This window comes from Lactuca virosa, chromosome 8, assembly GCF_052849685.1.
Source record: "Lactuca virosa cultivar CGN04683 chromosome 8, Lactuca_virosa_CGN04683_v6, whole genome shotgun sequence".
Lineage (NCBI taxonomy): Eukaryota > Viridiplantae > Streptophyta > Magnoliopsida > Asterales > Asteraceae > Lactuca > Lactuca virosa.
The window spans coordinates 139,407,017-139,433,305 of NC_136433.1; the positions used below are offsets into that span (position 1 = coordinate 139,407,017).

General features: G+C 37.3%; 1 protein-coding gene across 1 annotated transcript; it reads right to left on the reverse strand.

The window, feature by feature from the left end:
- Positions 1-399: 399 nt before the first annotated feature.
- On the reverse strand, positions 400-1,855 carry LOC145130887 (DExH-box ATP-dependent RNA helicase DExH3-like). The gene is made up of 7 exons (XM_079065641.1): positions 1,790-1,855; positions 1,544-1,747; positions 1,393-1,462; positions 1,171-1,319; positions 790-1,098; positions 619-678; positions 400-474 (listed from the first exon to the last, which is right to left on the reverse strand). The coding sequence occupies exons 1-7, from the start codon at positions 1,853-1,855 to the stop codon at positions 400-402; spliced, it is 933 nt and encodes a 310-aa protein (XP_078921767.1).
- Between the last annotated feature and the right edge of the window lie 24,434 nt (positions 1,856-26,289).

Genomic DNA, 26,289 nt, shown 5'->3' on the forward strand with positions numbered 1-26,289 from the left:
ACAACACGCATTGCGTGTCAAGGAAGGCCCTGTCATAAAGGAAGATGACACGCATTTGCGTGTCGTAACCTTACGACGCGCGTTTAAGACACGCATTGCGTATCATTAAAGCCCCTGTCATAAAGAAAGACGACACACATTTTTGCGTGTCATAATTTTAAATGTTTTAAAAATTAATTATTTTGATAGATTTAGTAATTTTCAAATTAAATCACACTTTAAAACTCTTATAATACAAAATAAAATACAATAAATAAGTAAGATAATTCATTGCACTAATATGTCAAATACAAATTATCATTCCAATAGTAAGTAAATGGTAATACATTGCTAATATTACATAATATTTATTATAGAAAAGCAAAACATGTACAACATTAAAAGGAACCCGTGAGTAATTTATCCTTTGACAATCTTCATGGCAACTTTAAGCCTTGCAACCTCACCATGGTATTGAACTTCGCCACCACCGACCTAAGAAAAAAAATTGCGTATAAATATCAAATAACAAGATAGGAGCCAATGATTCTATGACATAAGGAAAAATATCACTAGAGAACTGTGAAAAAAATATGAAACAAATGAATAAAAGTGCATTGCTATTTCTTTAATACTTACTGCATAGAGTAAGACTTGGCCATCATCCATAGTTTTGAAGGACATTGATGTCTCCCTATGCTGCACATATTAAAAATAAAAAAGATCAAAACTGAGTAACATATGGATTCATCTATCTATCAATTGTATTGTAAATTGTAAATTAAATAAATAAGCATTAAACATACATACAACTACAGATGCAATGCCAGGAAAAAGGCCTGAGCATATAATGGCTCTAACCAATGATTGATTATGACTCAATCTGTTGTTAATCCCTGATTTAGTCTCAAGTAATTGAGCATCTTTCAAAATATGGATAAACTGATTCCTTAAAGAATGTATAGCTTTAAGTGTTTGAGCAGAAAGGAAATTCCTCCAGCAATATTCATAAGCAGATCCTTCTCTTTCAGCTTCTTTCCATCCTTCATATGCACGCACAAGTGCCATATGATCACTATAATCTTTTGCAGAAAATCTTGATTTTGTTGTACTAGCTTGCTGAAATAGACATACAAAAGATATCAGGAAAATACCAAAATGCCCTTGTGTGGAAGTAGCTGGATTACTCACGTCTTTCTTCTCTTGAGGCAAAAGAAAAGGATCCCTGACACTAAGTCCAACAACAATTGTAAGAATAGGATCAAAGCAACGAAAAAAAGCACCCATAATCAGCATTTTCCCTAATTTCGGATCCAATGGAAGTATTGCCAGATATTTACCTATATTTTAAAAAAAATGAGAAAAGATAATCTTAGGAAATAAACTTTTATAAATATAATAATATAAACTAACCAAGATGTGTAAGATTTTCAATTTCATCTAATGCTCCAATCATCTTCAAAAAATCCACATCATTTTGGACCTAGAACAAATTAAAGTTCTATCATTTAGCAATCTGAATCATTCATTAAGATTCAAGTCATCAAGAACAGTTAACACTTACAACTAATGGCTCTGGAGGCTGCAATGCAGCTGATAAAAACTCTCCAATACTTCCAACTTCCAAACTTTTTATTTGAAAACAAAGAGAATTTAAAGGAGTTCGTAAAAGCTCGGGTAGTTGATATTCAGAAAAAGCATCATAAACACATCGAGGGTAAAGGTGGAAACATTCCCCTGGTAGCACACGCCCTGCCCTACCCCTTCTCTAAACCAACAAAAAAAAGCAACATAGAAATTAGTCAACTACCTTGACCAACAAAGTCAAAGGGTAAAAAGGTAACTTACTTGGCGAGCAGATGCTTGTGATATCCATGAAGGTAACAAACAAGGAGTGTTGTTCAAGGCATCAAAGGGTAAAAAGGTAACTTAATTAGAGAATCACGAGCTTTTGAGCTATAATTCTCAAAGTTTGATTGAGTCAATGCATCCTAACATATTCACATCAAAATTTGAACTTGTTTTATTCTTTAGAATCAAAAGTTATATTAGAGTTGACCTAATTTTACCAGAATCCAGATAAAGATTTATCCTAATCCCACTCACTATCGCTCTTTAGTTGGTGCTTTGCAGTATTTAAGGATTACACGTCCTGATCTTTCATATGTTGTAAATCAAGTCAGTCAATTTTTGCATGCTCTAACTACTCAATTTTTGCATGCTCTAACTACCGATCATTTTCAGATGGTGAAACGTATTTTGCGTTATGTCAAGGGTACTCTTACTTATGGTCTTACTTTTTCAAACGTACTCACGGGATCCTTAATTGGCTATTCAGATGCGGATTGGGCTAGATGTATTGAAACTCGACGTTTAACGTATGGTTATTCTATTTTTCTGGGAGGTAATCTTGTTTCATGGAGCTCTAAGATCAACCCACGGTTTCTCGATCAAGTTGTGAATCTGAATATCGTGTTATGGCCAACACTACTGCTGAGCTCATTTGGGTCACTCATCTTCTTCGTGATTTACATGCTTTACCACCGAGATGTCCTACCTTATTATGTGATAACCTCATTGTTGTCTTTCTAAGCCAAAACCTTGTTTCTGGCAAACACGCAAAACATATTGATATTGACTATCATTTTGTTCGTGAATTAGTTTCTTCCGGAAAACTTCATACAAAATTTGTTCCTACCAAGCTCTAGGTGGCTGACATCTTCACTAAACCGCTACCAATACCTCTATTTCAAGAATTTCGAGATATGTTGCATGTGTCATCTCCACAGGTTCGCTTGAGAGAGAGAGAGAGAGAGAGAGAGAGAGAGAGAGAGAGAGAGAGAGAGAGAGAGAGAGAGAGAGAGAGAGAGAGAGAGATGAATATCCTTTCCTAATTTAAGTTGATTTTATTTCCTTTTGTATATTCATTGTAATTGTATTTATACCATTGTAATTATTTGTATAATGGTTAATAAGAATCGGTTTATACCTCTCATACTCTGCCCCTTACATAGGCCTTTGCAACATGAAAATTCCCTTATTCACCTCCGACTCCGACTTGGGATTTCTATTTTCAAAAGATTGTACAAGATTGGTTGAGCGCAGACCTTCTTCCCCCCTTTTAATTTGAAGTAACGACAATGGCAAATTGATGTCACCGCTCGGTTGCATCAGTTATTACACACACCAGCAAATCCAATTCGAGTTCTTTCAAAAGGTCCATGCATCGGTTTTTTCCCTGGTGTACTAATCTTTCGATTTTTTTTAATATTTTGAAGATCCTCAGATGCAAATATTTAATACCTTATGTGGTCTTTTTGGAAGTAATTTCTAGTTATAATAATTGCTTGTTGAATGTAATTCTTTCCTCTGTTTTTTCAATTTTCAATTGGTGGATATGAAGCTCAGTGTTTTGTTTTAATTTGAACTGATTTTGATAGAAACCAAAACTGTAATTTACTCAAAATTAAATCAAAACTGGAATATACTCAAAATTAAATCATACATCCACTTGAGAGATAAATAAATAGATAAATAAAATATCGTTTCGCTCTATCTTTATTCAGAACCGTCGACGGCCATTCTCCAAAACACGTGACTAATTGACAACATTTTTTATTGTCTCTCACTCCCACGTGAACATATTATCCAGTTTTCTTTCGTTTGTGAGCATCGAGAAATAGATGCTCCTTTAATAGTATTTTAAAGAAGTTTTGAAAGCTTGATGGCATGCTTCATTAGTCGGCTGGCGCATCGGTATAGCTTTGGGTCGTCCATGTAGTTTTATAATAGTGTGTATCATTGGTTTAATGTACTTGTGCTTTTGTTCTTGGCTCTTCCTCTAAAGCTGTAAAAGTTACATTATCCCATGCTTTGTCTGAGACTAATTAATGTATTTTGACATCCCATGCGTGAAGGCCACTTGAAAATAACTGTCCTAGGAGTAAATTACAAATATGGTCCCTATAGTTTGACCAAATTTGTATTTTCGTCCAACTTTTGAAAAATTTATAAGGTGCATGGTTTCCAAATATCATGGTTTTGGTTTGTCGCCGTATAAAAACCTTGTTTTACCCATTTAATATAAGTTTTTTTCTTTTTTTATTTTTATAATAGGTTATAATCCGTGGAAACCTCGGTAGGTATGTTTAAAATTATTATATTTATCAAAAAAATAATAAATAAGGTAATTAGAAGAATGTATCCCCGATTTCTTGGTACATATTAAAATCTGAGAGATTTAGTAGGATTTTTAAAAGATAGATATCATATACTTTGATAATGTTATTAGGATAAGATTTTTTATTTTTAAAATTTGAATTAAAGTTGATTTGTTACCCAAAAAAATAGAAAATTGTAAAATCATAGAAAAATGTGTAACATCCCAAAAATGCCTATAAAAAATTTCATTTTAAACATCAAGTCATACAACCAATTGTTCCAAAACTATAATAAAGTAAAAGTGTATTTTTCAAACATCAGAGTAAATCAAAAGTAATCAGTGCGGAAAAAGCATCAGGGATGTTGTGCACTTAAGTTGGGTCCTTCCCTTTGGAGCTGGAAGTACGTGAAAATGTTTAAACCATAAAACTGTAAGCACAAAGCTTAATGAGTACCATAAAATACCACATACCATACATAAGATAGAGAATGTTACGGGTCGTCCATAGTCTGACTATCACTATCAGCCATGAGCCAATCATGGTCTTTCCTTATAATACCAGGAGCCAAATCCTGGTCTTATTTACAAATGCCAAGAGCCACCGCCTAGTCTTCCTTGCGAGCATCACAAAGACAACTAGCAACATATAAATAATTGTCGGGGGCCAGACCCTGGTCTTGCATACAATTTGCCAGGAGTCACCACCTGGTCTTTCATACATATGAAAGGGGCCTCCACATGGTCTTCCATGCAAGTATCACATAAACAACTAGCATCCTACATAGTATCGTGAGAAAACTCACCTGAATCACGAAAGAAGCAGACGAAATAAGCAGAACTATAGCTCAAGATGCTATAATACTCCTATCAAAACATACAAGGCCCAACCTTATTCTACACACTAGAAAAAACAATCTTGCCCAAAAGTCAACCCAAATCAACTGTAATGCCCGAGTTGTCAAGTATTTTCTTTTGCTGCTTATTCAAAATAATAATAATAGTAATAATTTGGTGTTTTAAGGGAAAGGGTCGTACGCTAGGCGTAATGCGACATCCCTAATTTCACGGCCAGAAAAGACTGATTTGTTTATGATTTATTTGAAAATCAGAGTATCCTTTTAAAGAAAAATGTTGCGGAATTTGTTCCCAAAAAAAACATGATAAATACATTATCAAAGCATTTATGAAGAAATGTATTTTATTCATTTTAAAACATTGGGATGTCATCGTCAATACAAAAACATAAGCATAAACAGACCTTACATTCATTTACACTAGTGATCTACATCTCTTTTAATCTCTCAATGTAATGTAGCTTCATATCGACACCTGTTATACAAATAAACTTAGTGGGTCAGGTTGGGAAACCTGGTGAGTACATAGGGATTTCAATCCCACAATGTTATATCATATATATATATATATATATATATATATATATATATATATATATATATTAGAACTCACAAAGTATACAATTTCACCATATATATAAGCAACTCTTACCTCACCCTGTCGATCCACACAACGACACTATCGATACTCTTGGACCTTAAAATTTATCTCTTTACTTAATCCATACTCCCGGATCTAATCCATACTCTCGGATCAATAATTGTGCCTATTCCATACTCTCGGACTAGGGACAATTGTCTATGTCTAAATCCATACTCCCGGATTAATGACAAACAACTATGTCCCATCCATACTCTCAGACTAAGGACAACTGACTATGTCTTAATCCATGCTCTCAGATTAATGACAAATAACTATGCCCAATCCATACTCTCGGACTAGGGACGAATGCCTATGTCTAATCCATGCTCCCGGATCTATGACATAATTTAAAGTTCTATTCTCCGTGTATGTCTCACTCGTACCTATAAGAAGATACTACCCAATATTCCTCATAATTAATTTAGGTTTACTCTTTATCCTAAATCATCATATATTATCAGGTATGCTCTTTAACACGTATTTCAGGCAACATCAAATACTTCACACATAAACATATATTTAATACTTCAATCAATACTTGTATTTAAATCATGTTCATGAAAGGGACTATGCACTCACTTGTTAAGTGATGATTCTAAACTCGGGTGGCGCTTCGCTTCTAACGATTCTATTTTCCTTTGAAGAAACCTAGCATTATTATTGCTAAGTTTTAGTCTAATCTTTATGGCGACTAATTATTAGTCTAGATTCATCATTAAATCAAAGTCTACTTTCATTATCTATCAAGTAAGGAACAACCAGGTATGATCATATCGGAGGTAGGGTCCGTTTGGTATACAAAGTATACTGTTTGGAAATCCCACTTTAAACACCTCACTAAATCACAACCTAGACATCATCCCTGTAAGTAGATCAGTCATTATAATGACTTGGAATCACTGATAAATCTTATTTATTGGTTCATACTAATGATAATGAACTTAAACATAAGTTATACTTAAAGTACGGTAAGCATAACTCATCTTACAGGGGTTTAGCGAAGAACCGGGCTCTGCACGGGCAGAACTTCTGAGCCAAAAAGCTCTTTTTTTCAGAGCCTTCGGGCGCTCTGGGGCTTTCCTCTATCACCTTGAGGTTACTAGGGCTTTAGAATGGTTTTGGGATGTTTAGAGAGAAGTTAGAATGAAAGAGAAGTGGGTTTTGGTGTGAGAATTATGGAGACCTTCCAACATGCTATTTATAGGCTGAAATACAGCTCAACTCATCGAGTTATGGCCTCCAACTCGTCGAGTTGGTGCCACATGTCACCTTCTGGTGGCAAGGCTTGGGGAGAAAGTAATGGCCCAGATTCAGCCACGTCACCCTCTTCGCAGCAGCACCCTGCCGACTTCTAAACCCCATAAATTTCGCATACGAGCTCCGTTTTTGATGTTCTTTATATCCACGCGTACGTATTGACAAGATCTACAACTCTTATTTTGACTCCATCGGAAATTTCTCGACCGATTTTAAATTTAATAGTATAAGAAGATTACACTGTTAAATGACCGTGTAAATTTCATAACTCCTACATACAGACTCCATTTTCGTCTGTCTTTTTATTGTTGAGCTCCTATTAATGAGATCTTCATTTCTCATTTAGGTTGCGTTAGCCAAAAATTGATCGATCTAAAATTCGAATTTCGGGCTGTGCACTGCTGTGCCAAATTTTAGAAAAATCATAACTTCCTCATACGAAGTCAGATTTGGGCGTTCTTTTTATGCACGATCTCGGTTTAACGTATACTACGACTTTCGTTTAGATCGCGAAGGCTAAAAAGTAATTTATCAAAAATTCACTTTTTACGTTACGCAGTGCCGTGACGGTTTAGCCGTAAAACTTCGATAGGTCATAACTTCTTCGTTATAACTCGGATTTCAGAGTTCTTTATATGTACGTAACCCTTGTGACATATACTATAACTTGGTTAAGATTATTTATTCTAAATAAACTTCTATCAAAAGTCATTTTTGACGCTTATTGTCTCTAAATTGACTAGCCCGAATCTGCGGACGTTACACGTAATAGTGTACGCACGACATACACAAGTGAGGCGCGAATCGAGGGAAGTCCTTGCATACGCTGGGCGTAGTCTGGCCAGAAGCAAACCCTAAATTTTAGGGTTTACACCCGATTTAAAGAACGTATGTCCCTCCTAACCCTCATTCTCTCAACCTCCATCTCCCTTAGAGTGTTAGAACCGAACCCTAGACCTCTTGTATGTATTTTGACCTTACCTTGGGCATTTTTGGTGTTATTTGGTGGTGTTGAAGAAGAAGGTGTTTGGAGAAGAAGCGATGACCTGAAGAGGGCTTATAGATCCAAAAGTTTAGCATCATTTATGACTTATTTGAGGTATAAAGCTTAAACCTTGAACATTGCATGCTTAGATCTAGTTTTGAGGTGTTTTATGTGATATTTTGGTCCCATAGTTGAGGTTCTTTGGGTTAAAAGAGTTTCAATCCATTTGAGCTGTCCTTCTAGGCTCTTGGAAGTGTTAAGAGCCATAAAAATCGTACCTTGATGGTTTAGCCACAACCATGCAAGTGTGCTAGCTACCAACTAAATGTGTTTATGGACTTAATCTATGTCTTAATCCCCATCCATGCATGCAAAAGCATAAAGTTTATAACTTTATGGCTTAGGACGTTCTTAGGGACCTGGATCTATGTTTTAGACGTTAGGAGTTAATGGATTAAATCACAAGAGGGGTCTTGGGTTGGCTGGCCAGTACGTTGCGCGTACTGGGTCAACCACCCGATTCAGGTCAAGACCAGTGTACACTAGGCGTACATACAAAGTACGCCGCACGTACACATGTAGAGCGCATTTGTTGGGCCTTGGCTTGTTGGGCGCCAGACCCCACCTGTGATGAAGACCTATGGGCCTAGGGTTATGTTGGATGATATTTGGGCCTTTTTGGGCCTTAGAATTTATTTGTTGGGCTTGGGCACTTTTGGGTTGTTCGAAATTGGGCCTTGGGAGGAAGAGGCCCAATAAGGCATGGATTAGGGAATCTTTTGCCTTAAGACATGAATTAGGGTTGGAGTGATAATATGATAGCTAATTAGGAATTTATGTTGTGCGATAGGGGGAGGAGTTCACGAGTCATTCGCCGAGTACATTAGTGCACCCACAGTTTGAGGTGGGTCTCCTTTCGTAGAATTTGTGGGTCGAAGGCACCAAGGCCGGCCCACTAGTTATGATATGGCATGATGGTTGTCTTTATGATAATTATCGATTGTGCATGTATTAATTGATAATTCTATAAATTATATGTGAAACAAATAGTAGCGGTAGGGGGTGAAATAGACCCGATATCCGGTTGAAATAGACCGAAGGGGCAGGTTGAGCACCCACATATGATCGGCATTATCCGGTTGAAATAGACCGAAGGGGCACGTCGAGCACCCAAATATGCTCGGCAGTATCTAGTTGAAATAGACCGAAGGGGGTAGGCCAGCACCCGGATATGCTTGGCAGTATATTTATTTGGTATGTGGTATGGTGAGGGAACTCACTAAGCTTTGTGCTTAAAGTTTCAGTTTGTGTTTCAAGTACCTCTAGCTCGAAGGGAGAAGGGCCGGCATGATTGCATTGCATCACAATATGACTTTGTGCAGTAGATATTTTGGGCCTTATGCTCTGATAATACTTTTCTATGTTTGGTTTTGTTAAAATACTATATTCACCGTATGTTCACATTGCTTTTGAAACTGATGGTGTTTTGGATATGAATTTAGTAACTTTAAAAATGAAATTTTTGGGTTGTATTTTTGGGGATGTTACAAGTTGGTATCAGAGCTTCGGCTTAAGGGATTCAGATGTCTGAACTCAAATCAAGGGTTTGATAGGTTTTTATAAGAAAAACTTCTTTTTACTAAGGGTTTTAATAAAGGGCAAGGAGTGTGATGCGTGCAATCGACTGAGCTCAAGTAAGTTTTCCCCAAGATACCCATACTTGTTATCTGCTATGAATCGATTTATGAATATGTGAAATGCATGATAGTTAGGGCTATGGATCTACTCAAATTTTGCATGATAGAGTGCTAGGAGAGATGCCTTAAATGCCTACTGTATGAGCATGTAGACTTGCATGCTAGTGTTGATCTTTCAGTGATAGGATGGCTTGATTAGTGTATATTTATTTCTTGTTACTCGAAGCCCGAATGTTGCTTGCTTTGTGCTTCTAGGAGTTCTAACTAATTATAGTTACCTAGTGAGCGACAAGTTACATGTTATGTGAACCAAATAATTTTAGAAGGTTAGGTTTGGCTCTACGGCGCAGCTCTTGTTTAAGTCCAACCATTGTAGAGTAAGACCTCTCATTCGAAGAATTATCTGGCTTTAGTAATATGTAGCAGTATTCGTGAGCAAGTTAGAGGAAGTTCGTGGAAGTCCTTTTGGCAGATGAGGGCAGTGAGTGGGGAGAGTTGTGTCCTAGAGGATGTCTAGGAAGAGATTGGTACTAGGAGCCTTATCTGTTTTCAATTGTATGTTTGGGTAGAATGTGACCTGGAAGATTCAAAGAAATCCTCGAAGAAAGTACGGATAGATGTGGAAGGCAGTATGGGCCCGTACTACTGAAAGCAGAGGATCCGTACTCGATTATGGGAGAGCCGCGAGGAAACCAGGGGGGTTGTAGAATGTGAAATTTCGTGCTTTGTATTCATGATACTAATAGTTGTAAGGTTTGTTTCAGAATGATGATGACGCGTTAGGGAGCAGGAGGTTCAGGATCTGCGTCTAGTTCGGGTATGGGTTCCGAGCCAATTCATGATGGTCTTGTTGGGTTATGAGCATTCTAACACTCCTAAGTGTACATGCAACCCTAAATACCTTGGATCTATGTTTTCTCTATTATACATACAATTATGAACATCCAAGGTATTATCCTAATCTAGCATACAAAATAATAAATATAACAAGATAGAATACATACCTCTTTGATGTAGAATGTCTTCATGAAGCTTGAGTGCCTAGTGCCCCAAGTGTGACACCTCAAATGGTTCACACAACACCAAATACACTTGGAATAACTTGAGAGAAACTTGAACACTCCTTGAAATCGTCTAGCCCTCACACTCACACATTAATGCACGATTTCTTGAGCCATGGGATTCTTTTATATGGTGGCTATTAGGGTTACACCATGTAACTCATAACTTTACCCATTCCTTATGCTCCATGGATTTTAACCTCCATGGAGTATCCATGGGTCACCCCATGGACTTAGTCCAACATAAGGAATCTTGGATCACAAGCCCACATATATAAGAATGAATGATTTACACAATCAACCCATATATTTAATTAGTCTCCTTTTGATCACTTAATTAATTCCAAATTAATTCTTGATCAATACTAATTAAATAACCTTATTAATATATTAGAACGTATAATATATTAACCAACCTTAAGTGTTATTTCTCTCATTATAGTCTATCCAAATGCATGATGCCATGCAACCCAAATGGACCATGCCGGGTCGGGTCAAGTCTTACCAATTATAGTTATGGACTTAGACATTAATCCAACAGTCTCCCACTTGAATAAGTCTAAAACTATTATTGTGTATGACTTCAGGAACCGATCAGCAATCGTAGCTCTCAAAAGCTTCTGTCGAACTCTGACCTTGTCGATGAACTCTGACCTTTGTCAATGACTTGTCCATTAGATAAGGGATCATATATTCCTCCATTCTAGATATCATATGGACGGAGACATGGATTATCAATCATTCTCTCTGTCCATTTGTTGTTTCCCGATTTCCGATTCATGATGACTGACTGATTGAACAAATCAAATCAGTCCTGGCTTGGCCAAGCACTCACATGTATCATCTTTAAATCATCGAGGGGCCCACGAATATCGCTTTTATCCCGAAGGTAAAAGGAATGGATAAACTTCGACTCATATGGCTTGTTCTACTACTTGTTGAATCATACACAAAGGCACGTTTTATAACATCGAGTTACCAATGCGTTTTCGTGCAATCAATGTATAACCAACTCATAGTAACAACTCATATCTCTAGGTTTGAAGAATATAAGATATTATCGTCTCATGATCACTCGTGATAAAATCCATGAAGTGATTCAAATGAGCGCGGGTTGAATCCAATACTCAAAACTTATGAGCACTCATGAGTGTTGTAGCACCACTTTTGTCCACCAACTTGGACCTCTACAAACCAACCCATGACAGTCTTGATTCATATCTACTTCCAACATATGACCGACTGTGGATGGTTTGAATAACTTAATCATTCAGGAAGAGCGACTTAGTTATTCTGGAAGTCAAAACATGCAAAGTGAAACACAAGAATAAATGAATCAAATATGGTATCAAACCCTATGAATATAAATAAACACTTTTATTTATCACCATACTGATTACTCATTATTCATTGTTTCGGTTTTATCAACTTTATACTTGAATTTAAAACAATAGTTGTCCCATGCTCCAAGCATGTACACTATGTTTTCTAAACACTAGTCATGCCATACACCAAGTATGCATACTATGTTTGTCTATGATCTTTACTTTGTAAAATAGATCAATTGAACATCACTCCACTGATCCTCTTTTCACAGTCCCAAATCCTTACTGCAAATGCAAGAATTCCAAATTCATGCCATTTACTGAAATCTGTTAGATTCTAAACTTATATGCATTGATCCTCTTAATGATTATGCACGAAGTCAGAAAGACTTGACAACAATCATTACAGAGCATTCCAAAGGAGATCAGCTCCTTGGAAACATCCTTCTTTCATTAAGTTTCCTAATCTTACACAGATTGAATAATTTCTAACTTTGAAACATTTCCATATTCCATTTTGACTATCACTTCTGAACAAGAGTTGCCTCCTTACAGATTATGTCAATATGGTCCTTCCAGAATTAACATTATACTTCCAACTGTCCTTGAGCAACCAATCTTTGGTAAACCTTAGATTGTCCTCGACAATTGCTTAATCATTTTAGTCATATCCAATTCTAGACCTTTTCCCTTCATAATGCCCCAGGCATTTGGAAAATTTTAGAAAGGATGAATATAGCACATGTAATCGATCCTATATCCGAAGCATATGGGACACGATTCATGATGTCTCACATAAAGACTAAACCAGTCTTTTGCTATAATATTTCCATTTCAATTTGCCAAGTTCTCAAAATTCAGATTATGAAAAGGGATGCCGTAATCATAATCGAATTTTAGAACGCAAATAATGGACCCATATATAGAATTTCCTTATGTTGAGCCATTCCAACATGAAATTCATATATATATCCTTGACTAAATATGATTAAAATCTCAATCTAATCTTTTAGAATTGAAATGAAGTATAATTTCCTCTCCCTTAATTATAGCAAAACAACTTTTTCAATCCCTGCAGCCACATGAATTGAAACTTTTGTTTTCTATAATTAACATTGCTAACTTGCAACGCTAACAATAATTATCATGCTCCCACTAACATGATGATTATTAGCATAACACTTATGCTCCCACTAGCTTTGACATGTACTCAGAAATCAGCTGGACTTCTAGAAATCAATACTTTATTGACTTCCTTACCAAAGTTCAGATTTCTGATACGAGATGCTTTGATAAAACTTTATCAAAATCATACACCTTTCCTTAGATAGCATGCATGTGTGTCTAAACAATTTCAGAACTATGAAAAAGGGATGCCGTAATCATAGTCTCAATTGTTTAGACCTTTTGCCATCTGCTTCAAATCTACTTGGTGGAAGTGTTTCCTCACCATCATTTTCATGAATCGGAGAGAAACCTTATGACCCTTAGATTTTATGGTGTATGTGTTCTTATCCATGTGAATCGTCAAAACCATAGTCACAAGACAAGGACAATGACAAATCCAAACTCATATGGACTGAACTTATGCAATCTTAACTTCTTGCCACCTGGCAGTACAGGGCCTGCCATTGCTTCCAAGTTGTTATGCAACCAATTGAGAACTTTCAGAACTCCTATGCAAAGCCAACTTTAACTGGAATGGGCACAGAATATGTCAACATGATAGGTTATAAACCTCAAGTCGTGTGCTAGTGAAGAGCCTCAGGTTTTATTCTTGATTAGTTCTTGAAATTCTTTCAGGATCTTTTAGACTCCCACTGTCTCCTTGACCTATAAGACTTTCTTGCCAAATATTCAAGAGATAGTGTGGATTCTAATCAAGACAGACACTTAACACAATTGGCCTTTGTTGATCTTTGTTTTATCCAAAACATCACAAATTACCAATTTCAAATGTACAAGAGTAGAAAACTTTTACTCTTACATTTGACAAGTGTTTTTAAACATCTTTTAAGACATGTCACTCAAGTTACAATCTTAGAGTATAACTCTAAGAATTGTTTTTGGAACGATGTATGAATCATCTTCTTGATTTAACCACTTCAACAATTCATAACTCCTCTTCTTAACTATCAGAATGCACTTAGAGGATGAATTGTGATAAGGTCTCAAAATCATTAAGATGATCTTAAAACATGATACTAAAGTACTCTCCAATCTTTTCAGATTTGAGAAACTTTTATCCTTCTGCCTAATTTGATTCTTCTCATTCGTTCTGTCATACATTGAAACTTTTCCAATGTCTTAGAATTATACTTAAGCTTGTAAGTATAATCATATTTACTAAGCCTTAGTAAATCATGACGAATAGTCTTATCGATCTTTTATGGTGGACTTGATCAGTGCACAAGAATGTGTACTTGATCCCTTAGTCCTTCACTTGACTCAAATATACATGTGAACAAGGAACTAGTCTTAATTTTCCAAAGTTAAAAATTCTCATTCATCATACTATACAACTTGCATGATTCCAAGTTTCTATCCAACTGAAACTTGGGTGATGAGAATCTTTCCTTATTTGGTAAATTTGGACACTACCACAAATGAAAGAATCAAACTCATATTTTCACTCTTGCTCTTAATGGAATCTTATAAGCAACAAAGATTTTCACAAATGCCATTGTAAGGATATTTTAAAATAAATAAAATCAAAAATTTTCCTTTTATTTTAAAAACTTTGCGGAAAAAACTATCCTTACAGTGCAAAAGCACATGAAAACTTTGTTGTTATCTATTCCTAAGCAATATATCATAACTCCTAAGAAGTAGCTCAAGAATCCGATCTTCAAACTATGCGATAGAAATCCATCTACGCGATCAGATTCAGCATATTCTTTCTTTAAGTTTCTTCACTTTTCTTTGATTCTTCAAACATCAACATGTGACCCAGTCACATCATGTAATAAGAATCTCCAAGTAGGAACTTAATAGAGTTAGACAATGGACTTTACCTGAAGTAGAGTCAAACTTATTGACTTTAACATCCTTAGGTAAATTTGGCAGCTTCGCAACCAATGCCCCTTCCTTTGGCAATGGACCCTTGATAATGGGACTATCTAAGACTTAGCCTCTCTTTTTACCATTTGGTCAACCGAGTTGACTATGGCCGATCCCTTTCCATTAGAGAGAGCTTTACTGGATATCCAATGTCATCATTGTCATTGTCCATAAAGTTTTAGGAAGTTGATCTTAGCAAATAGATAAGATCATTAAGGGTCTTGTCATAGTCTGTTTCATAGGAGTCCCAAAGGAACTCACTATGTGACTTAGAAAGTGGTTGAGCCACCAACTTTCTCAAGACTTTGACACCCAACTCTCCCGTCTTGTCAATATATGACTACATCTCCAAGATGTGATCACACATAGACCTTTGCTTGCCAATAGGGCTTGAGTGACCTTAAACTTTTCAAGAACTTGTGGGTTAGGGAGAATAATTGGAGGAGGTGGAGGAAGTATGATATCCATGGGACATCATCTTCATTTAGGAAAGCTTGTTTCAAGAGATTTGGGAAGATCATAAATGTCTAGACCAGACATCTTTTTGGGAGATATTCAAGATAGTTGATTTAAAGTCCTTAATATGACACCCAATATGAAATATTAAGGCTAGGACCCAACAAACTATTTTATAACTTAGAAGAGGGATGCCGTAATCCAAGCTATAAAATATTTGAAGGTAGGTGAATGACGATTCACCAATTTCCACCATGAAAAACGAAATAATTTATTAGGTTTTAATTGGATTTGAAAGTCCTAGATCTTTGAGATTCATTGAACTGTTCAAAGGCATGTTTCAATCTCGAGTGTGCCCTTCAGGTTTTGTGACTGGGATGCCGAGGATCACAAAATAAGGTGTGAATAACCATGCAAATATACTTGGTACCCTTAATATTTACCCCTTAATCAGTGTGCCGGTTAACCACACACGCTCCACCGATACTATGATAAATATTAAGTTACCCTTTGCCTACCTTGTTAAGTCCAGGTTAGTGTGCCGGTTAACCACACACGCTCCACTAACGACTTAAGCAAAGTGCAAAGTGTAATTTCATGGGTTAGCACCAAATTCACATTTTCCTAAGTAACTAAGATTGGGTATTAATAAGAGTTTAGTTACTTAGTATTTATCATTAATACTTTTAATGAAAGGAGAATTATAGTCCTTGTCCTACCCGTTCGGCTAACGACCCTCCACCAGTCAAGGAAGCGGTGGGTGAGAGTGGGCACCCATTAAACTGCTATTTTATAGGCAGTAGCCTTATACCCCCCTTATAGACCGGCTTCGTGAATGAGGCCTACTAACGGTAAGACTGACTTTACTCTTATACATATATATAAATATTATTAACTGATAATATTATAAAGTATAAGGGTTGAATTTTAACTTTTAAAATTCTAAGGGCTAACTTGGAATTAAAGTATTCATAAGTGAAAACTTTTCAAATTCCAAAACTTGAGGGCAAGTTTTGAAACTATTCAAAACTAATTAATTCCATAACTTATGAGTTTAAAGTAGTTTTAATTAAAAAAAAAACTCTTCAAGTTCCATAACTTGAGGACAAGTTATGGAAGACTTTAAACTAATTAATAAAAAAAATAACTTTTTTTATTGTAACTTATGGAACTAATTAAGGTTACAGTTTTTTTTTAATTTAATGAAGAGACTCTTGAACCTCCATAACTTGAGGACAAGTTATGGAGTCATAAAACCATTTAATTAGAACTAGACTCTTCATTTTGTAACCTCTGCCAACTTTTATGAGTTTTATGATTCTTAAATGTGACTTTTCATATAACTTGAGGACAAGTTACAAAAACACACTTTGGAATCAACTCTTAGATTAAAATGGATTGAAAACAACTATTTCACACAACTTTTCTTTTAATCTAAGAACCTCATAAGAACAAGATAATTCAAATCATCAATCTTCAAGAAATTAGCATGAACATACAAACTAATACAAATCTTGAAATTATGACAATTATCTTAGAAATTGGATTAGCATGAACATTACCACATCAAAAGCAAGTTTATAAGTCCAAAAACATCTTAGGGTAATGTTCCTAGTCCAATTCCAGCCAAAACAATCGAATATATGCATCCAACTCGATTTTTCAGCTACTTTTGCAAGTATAACAAGAAAACAAGCCTAGGCTCTGATACCACTGTTGGGTTATGAGCATTCTAACACTCCTAAGTGTACATGCATCCCTAAATACCTTGGATCTATGTTTTCTTTATTATACATACAATTATGAACATCCAAGGTATTATCCTAATCTAGCATACAAAATAATAAATACAACAAGATAGAATACATACCTCTTTGATGTAGAATGTCTTCATGAAGCTTGAGTGCCTAGTGCCCCAAGTGTGACACCTCAAATGGTTCACACAACACCAAATACACTTGGAATAACTTGAGAGAAACTTGAACACTCCTTGAAATTGTCTAGCCCTCACACTCACATATTAGTGCACAATTTCTTGAGCCATGGGATTCTTTTATATGGTGGCTATTAGGGTTACACCATGTAACTCATAACTTTACCCATTCCTTATGCTCCATGGATTTTAACCTCCATGGAGTATCCATGGGTCACCCCATGGACTTAGTCCAACCTAAGGAATCTTGGATCACAAGCCCACATATATAAGAATGAATGATTTACACAATCAACCCATATATTTAATTAGTCTCCTTTTGATCACTTAATTAATTCCAAATTAATTCTTGATCAATACTAATTAAATAACCTTATTAATATATTAGAACTTATAATATATTAACCAACCTTAAGTGTTATTTCTCTCATTATAGTCTATCCAAATGCATGATGCCATGCAACCCAAATGGACCATGCCGGGTCGGGTCAAGTCTTACCAATTATAGTTATGGACTTAGACATTAATCCAACAGGTCTGTGGGAGTTCATTGCATCTGCGATTACTAGAGGAATCCTTGATGTGACCGCGGTAATTTTCAGGTCATTCAAGGAGGGTATTATCGAGCTGATGGAGGATCGCCTTAGGGCTTTCAGGAGTGATATGGCACCTAGCCAGTCTGGGAATCGCACACTCTCCTTTAAGGATTTTAGGGGATGTGGAGCACCAGTCTTCCCTGGGGTGAAGAACCCCATCGCAGCTAGACGGTGGATAGCAGACATCAAGTCTGCTCAATTGACCAGCTTCTGCCCTGAGGGGTCGAAGGTCAGAGTTGAGGCGGGTTGTTTGAGGGAGCGGGCTAGGGACTGGTGGGAGGAGGTTGGTTATGCTTTGGGAGGTCCGACCATTGAGGACATGACCTGGCCGGATTTTGTGACCAGCTTCCGAGCAGAGTTCGCACCAGCAGTGGAGATACATCAGCTGGCCATGGAGTTTTTGGACATGAGACAGACAACAGAGACTGTGGCGGAGATTACCGCCAAGTTTAGGGAGAGGGTGTAACGCCCGTGTTTCTAGGCTAGGCATTAATATTGACATAATGGTCTAGTTTAACCTTTGTAACTCATTTTGAATAAATGAAAAGGAATTATGTGAATTTTATGTGAATTATGTGTTTTATGCTTAATTATTAGGGTTTAATTAATGAAGAATAAAAATGAGCGTCAAAATTAAATATTAGATAAAGCCGATATTTATTAAAAAACTTGAAGTGGGCGTGACAAGGATTACGGACATATAAAGAATACCGAAATCCGAGTTATAACGAAGAAGTTATGACCTGTCGAAGTTTCGCGACAAAACCGGCACGGGGCCGAATGTCGTTAAAAGTGAGTTTTTGATAAACTACTTTTTAGCCTTAGTGATCTAAACGAAACTCGTAGTGTTCATTAAACCGAGAGTAGGTATAAAAAGAACGCCTAAATCTGACTTCGTATGAGGAAGTTATGATTTTTCGAAGTTTCAGCTTAGCAGTAGACAGCTAAAAACTCGAATTTTAGATCGAGTGATTTTTAGCCGACACAACCTAAACGAGAATCGAAGGTCTCGTAAATAGTAGCACAACGGTAAAAAGTCTGACGAAAACGGACGTCGGATGAAGAAGTTATGAATTTTTAACGGATTTCCTGTCCCGGTCTGTTAAAAATAATAATATAAAAATTAAATCAAACTTAGCCGACGAAGTATAAACGAAAGTTGTAGAGCCTAATTTTACCTACGCGTTCATATAAAGAACGTCAAAAACGGAGCTCGTATGCGAAAGTTATGAATTTTAGAAGATTTTGGCACAAAAATTCGAGAAATTTCGCATGGATGAGCTTCACCCGGAAATGCCACGTCACCTTCGCTCGTAGCGCGCCACGTGTCTGAAATCTGCTGAGTCACCGAGGCCAGCTGGCGAGACGTGTCGCCTTCCCTCGCATCCGAAGCTGCGGTCCACTAAGAATCCGACGCGTACCCACTTCTGACGTGTCCGAGCCTCGCAGGAAGCGCCACGACCGAACCCTCGGACCATAGCCCTCGGTCCAATCAGAAGGTGACACCAGGACCCTCGCACGTGCGAGCCATCTGCTTGCTTCGCCTCCTGCTGCCGCATGTCTTCGCTGCTGACTTAGCCTTCTTAGCCGACTTCGGATCTCCCCTATAAATGGAAGGGTTGCGAGATTTCTCGGGTAATTTTGAGAAATTGGCAATTTTGGCCCCTTTTTCAATATTTTAGCTATTTTGACCTCCCCCGATGCCCCGAGATTATTTCCAACGCCCGGAACACGTCCCAGAGTACCCGAGAAGCCCGGGAAATTTATTTTTTCGGTTTCGAAGCCCGAACCTCGCAGAGCCCGGTTTCTCAATAAAACTCCCGGTTTTATTAGAAACGATCGTTTTAGGCAACGAAGTGCTGCCCGGTTATGGTTAAATCATGTGAGTGTGTAGTCACTTTCACCTTACACATATATATGAAGTATTTTCTTTAAAATACGTGCTATGTGTAATTATATTAATTGTTTAATTAAGGTGACTGTTGAATAGATGTTTTATACAAGTTTTAAACTGTATATGTATTTTTATCTACAAATATGTTGGGTAAAACATGGGTAGATGAATTAGATGATGTGTGATGAAATAAAAGTGATGAGAGGTATCGATGTTTAAGATATTCTAGTCATCTAGCAGAGTATAGACAACGGCCACAGACTATTTTAGATAGTCTAGTGGAACGTTAGCAGACTTGTAGTCGGTACGTATGTTTGAACTATATGTTCATAAAGTGTTCTTGAACTATATGTTCATTAGGTGTTTTTGAACTATGTGTTCATCCGTTAGTTCTTCTTTTTGACACTATTAAGTGTCGGGGTACGGGAGCGTACGGGAGTACTTTTTTAGTATTTTCCCTATACTTTTATTTTGAAGAACTTTGGAGTCTTTGTTTCTGTTATGAAGTGATCGGACGAGCTTCATGATTCAATGATATAGATCATGAGTTAAATAGTGGGTGTGTGATGAAAGGTGAGTTGGATAGATGAGATGATCAGTGATATAGATCATGAGTTGAGAGTGAGTGGTGAAATATGAGAAAAGCCCTTACCAAAACGTTGGCGTGAGTGGTGCAATATGAGAAAAGCCCTTACCCAAACGTTGACCCCCGTCATTCAGAAGAGTATGGATGACAACCATGGACTGTTCTAGACGGTCTGTGGAACACTAGCAGGCTCGCAACCTGTAGGTGTTAATGAACTTGAGTGTTCATTCGCTGTACTCTATCCCCCTCATGGTTGCCTTTAGGGCATGTATGACTGGGAAAACCCATTGACATGTATTGCGGGGGAGACTCCCGTGGGAAATACTGTCGAAAAACCATTGACATGTATTGCGGGGGGGGGGGGGGGAGACTCTCGTGGGAAATACTATCAAAAACCCATTGACATGTATTGCGGGGGGGGAACTCCCGTGGGAAATACCGTCGATGAATAAGAGCTATGAACTTAGCACATGGCAACGATGTGACTTCATGTCTTATTTGACATAAATTGCAGAGGGAAGCAATGTTGTCACTTTATAGGTCGTTTTATGTTAGGATGCCTTGGTTGACATAACTTGCTGAGGGAAAGCAATGTTGTCACCCCAATGTTTGTTTTATTTGACATAACTTGCTGAGGGAAAGCAATGTTGTCACCCCGATGTTTGTTTTATTTGACATAACATTATTTGACATAAATTGCAGAGGGAAGCAATGTTGTCACTTTATATGTTGTTTTATGTTAGGATGTTTTGTTTGACATAACTTGCTGAGGGAAAGCAATGTTGTCACCCCGATGTTTGTTTTATTTGACATAACTTGCTGAGGAACCCCCAAAGCAATGTTGTTACCCTTAGTGATAATCCTTAGGCTAGGTCCCTTGTGATAGTTGTTTTAGGGACGTAAAGTGAGGATAATGGGAATGAGTAATTAGGGTTATTTTGGTTGATGAAATTAATAAATTTATTGATTGAGAACTTAATAAGTTTATTATTTATTGTGGGTTGAAAACCCTATATGCTCACCAGGCTCCCAAGCCTGACCCACTCAGTTTAATAAGTTTATTATTTTTTGTATTGACAATGACATCCCAATGGTTTAAGTGAGTAAAATACATTTCTTCAGAAATGATTTGATAACATATTTATCATGTTTTTCTGGGAACAAATTCCGCAACACTTTTAATCAAATGATTACTCTGAAATTATTTTAAAAGCATAAATTAAATCGGTCATTTCTGGCCGTGAAATTGGGGATGTCACAGTTGGTATCATATCATTACTTTAAGCGAACTAGGAATTTGTAGGATTTCTAGACTTAAACTTAGAATGCTAAGTGATAATTGTGAGATGAGTGTCTACCATAATTTAGACACGAGCACAAGTTTATTTTAGGAAGATGCCTAAAATGTTTTATGTGTTAAATATTTTATGTTATAGCTATAAGGATGCCTTATATGCTATTATTTATTCGGATCTATGGTCTGTTGCCGACCGGATCTGGAAACCTTATGTGTGTAGGATTCTAAGCGTATGATTACGAGATTAGAACTAACATGTAAACGTTTCGAAGTGATAAGGAGATTTATACGTTTATCGTAAATAAAGCTTTCCTATCTTAAATTCTCGCTCGGTACACCGAACGTCTGCTTGGGTGTACAAAACGTTATGGTGAAGACTCGTAGAGAATTGAGTAGATGGAGGAAATAAAAAGCTTATGATAGTGAATGATACCTATCAGAAGATATCGTAAGAGTGTTATCTTGTCTTTAGAATATGTTTGATAAAATAATGAAACGTTTAGAGGAGTATGGTACATCTGAAGTACACCTCCGATTGGCAGGATGATGAATGGTTGGTGTAATTCTTGAAGTTATCCCATCGTCTGGAATTTCCATCACCAACCAAGTTGAAGTAGAATTGATGATTGAAGATACGCATGGAAGAAGTCCTAGTAGAGTCTAGGAAAATTTTATGATTAATTGGACACATTCGTATGTGTTAAATTGTTTTGTGATTTTAGGACTTGGGGACTGCGAGACAGTACTTGGGACGAGTATGAGTAGGTGTGAATAGTAGTAGAGATCTATACTACTGGAAGCACATGACTCACACTTGGATCAGGGAAAGTCACAAGGTTACCGAGGAATTAGTAATTGATTCCATCTTATTCTATTCTGTCGTTACCATCGTTTCAGTAATGACTAAGAAGATGATTGTTATTCCGACCCTAGTGGTCATATCAAATTGAGTCCGACTACGATGAGTTTGTTACGTGGTTCAGAGAACCAAGTTCGATGTAGTAGTTGACTTAAGCCGAATTGAAGTAAAGGCTGATCAAAGCGATCAATAGAAGTATCGCGTTTGTTGTTAAAGAAGTTGGGTTAGGTTGTGTTCCGACCCAAAGGGATAAAGTGATAGCGTATGCATTGAGGCAATTGAAGGAGCATGAAAAGAACTACCCCACTCATGATCTGGAGTTGGCAGTGGTAGTATTCGCCTTAAAGATAGGGAGGCACTATCTTTATGATACTAAATGCAAACTTTTCACGGATTATAAGAGTCTTCAAAATCTCTTTAATCAGAAGGAATTGAACATGAGGCAACGGCGCTGGCTAGAGTTACTCAAGGACTACGACTGTGTGATACTTTACCACCATGGTAAAGCAAATGTTGTTGCTGATGCTCTCAGTCGGAAGATAAATTTTGAAAAGAAAAGGCCAAGAGCGTTGAGAATTGAAGTTGTCTTGACAATTATGGAAAGTATAAAGAAAGCTCAAGAGGAAGCTTTAGAGAAAAATGACCGAAAGGAGGAACGTTTGGGAAAAACGTTAGTGTTTGATACAAACGGTCAAAGATTGAAGGTATTCAAAGATAGGATTTGGGTACCTAAGATGGGTGGAGTAAGAGATCTTCTGATGGAAGAAGCTCACAAGACCATGTACTCGATTCATCCCGACAATATAAAAATGTATAGGGATCTAAAACCCTATTACTGATGGCCGACGATGAAGCCCGATGTTGCTAAGTATGTGGCCGAGTGTGTAACATGTGCTAGGGTTAAGGCACAACATCAGAAACCGTATGGGAGTTTAGAACCTTTGCATGTACCCATGGGTAAATGGGAAGATATCACATGGATTTTGTGACTAAACTGCCCAGAACAAGGAACGGTCACGACATGATTTGGGTGGTCGTTGATCGCTTCACTAAGAGTGCGCATTTCATAGTAGCCAACAAGAAATGGTCTATGGATAAACTTGTGAATTCTTACGTGAAGGAAATTGTGAGGCTTCACGGTGTTACGTTAACGATTGTATCCGATCGTGACAGCCGTTTTAGCTCAAGGTTTTGGAGGAGTCTATAAGCGGAATTGGGTACCAAGTTGTGTTTGAATACAGCTTACCATCCACAAACCGATGGTAAGAGCGAATGAACAATTCAAACATTGGAGGATATGCTGAGAGCATGTACCCTGGAATTCCAAGGTAACTGGGGTAAACACTTACCTCTAGTAGAATTTTCCTATAATGATAGTTTCCACTCGAACATCAAGATGGCACCTTATCACGCTTTGTATGGGGAAAAGTGTTGAATGCTGTCATGTTGGCTGGAAGTTGGGGAAAAGCAGTTTATGGGACTTGAAATAGTCCATCAGACTGCTGAAAAGTTGAAATTGGTTAGGGAAAGGAGGTTAGCTGCTCAAAAGAGCTATGCTAACAAGAAAAGACAATCGATATCATTCGAAGTTGGAGATTCGGTTTTACTTAAAGTCTCGCCGTGAAAGGGACTTATAAGATTTGGTAGAAGGGGAAAATTGAGTCCAAGATTTATTGGACCATTTAAAGTTCTTCTAAGGATCGGGAATCAAGCTTACAAGCTAGAATTACCGGAAGAACTAGAGGGTATTCATAACACCTTTCGTGTGTGTTATTTAAGAAAGTTCACGGGAGATGTGCCCGACATAATTCCCATTTCTAAATTAAGGTTGGATGAAAACAAGAGGTTGATTGAAGAACCTGAGGCAATCGTTGACCGTAAGACTAAGAAGTTGTGATGTGAAAATGGTCGATTTAGTGCTTGTGCATTAGAAACATACGAATGGGCCAAATCTCACATGGGAAACGGAAAGTGACATAATGAGTCGCTACCCGTATTTGTTTGCTGATGTGTGATTCCGGGGACGGAATCATCCTAAGGGGGAGAGAGTTGTAACGCCCGTGTTTTAGGCTAGGCATTAATATTTACATAATGGTCTAGGTTAACATTTGTAACTCATTTTGAAGAAATGAAAAGAAATTATGTGAATTTTATGTGAATTATGTGTTTTATGCTTAATTATTAGGGTTTAATTAATTAAGAATAAAAATGAGCGTCAAAATTCAATATTAGATAAGCCGATATTTATTAAGAAACTTGAAGTGGGCGTGACAAGGATTATAGATATATAAAGAATACCGAAATCCGAGTTATAACGAAGAAGTTATGACCTATCGAAGTTTCGCGACAAAACCGGCACGGGGTCGAATGTCGTAAAAAGTGAGTTTTTGATAAACTAATTTTTAGCCTTAGTGATCTAAACAAAACTCGTAGTGTTCGTTAAACCGAGAGTAGGTATAAAAAGAACGCCTAAATTTGACTTCGTATGAGGAAGTTATGATTTTTCGAAGTTTCAGCTTAGCAGTAGACAGCTAAAAACTCGAATTTTAGATCGAGTGATTTTTAGCCGACACAACCTAAACGAGAATCGAAGGTCTCGTAAATAGTAGCACAACGGTAAAAAGTCTGACGAAAACGGACGTCAGATGTAGAAGTTATGAATTTTTAACGGATTTCATGTCCCGGTCTGTTAAAAATAATAACATAAAAATTAATGTCAAAATTAGCCGACGAAGTCTAAACGAAAGTTGTAGAGCGTAATTTACCTTCGCGTACATATAAAGAACGTCAAAAACGGAGCTCGTATGCGAAAGTTATGAATTTTAGAAGATTTTGGCACAAAAATTCGAGAAATTTCGCATGGATGAGCTTCACCCGGAAATGCCACGTCACCTTCGCTCGTAGCACGCCACGTGTCCGAAATTTGCTGAGTCACTGAGGCCAGCTGGCGAGACGTGTCTCCTTCCCTCGCATCCGAAGCAGCGGTCCACTAAGAATCCGACGCATACCCACTTCTGACGTGTGCGAGCCTCGCAGGAAGAGCCAGGACCGAACCCTCAGACCATAGCCCTCGGTCCAATTAGAAGGTGACACCAGGACCCTCGCACGTGCGAGCCATCTACTTGCCTTCGCCTCCTGCTGCCGCGTGTCTTCGCTGCTGATTCAGCCTTCTTAGCCGACTTCAGATCTCCCCTATAAATGGAAGGGTTGAGAGATTTCTCGGGTAATTTTGAGAAATTGGAAATTTTGGCCCCTTTTTCAATATTTTAGCTATTTTGACCTCCCCCGATGCCCCGAGATTATTTCCAACGCCCGGAACACGTCCCGGAGTGCCCGAAAAGCCCGGGAAATTTATTTTTCGGTTTCGAAGCCCGACCCTCGCAGAGCTCGGTTTCTCAATAAAACTCCCGGTTTTATTAGAAACGTTCGTTTTAGGCAACGAAGTGCTGCCCGGTTATCGTTAAATCATGTGAGTGTGTAGTCAGTTTCACCTTACACATATATATAAAGTATTTTCTTTAAAATATGTGCTATGTGTAATTATATTAATTGTTTAATTAAGGTGACTGTTGAATAGATGTTTTATACAAGTTTTAAACTGTATATGTATTTTTATCTACAAATATATTGGGTAAAACATGGGTA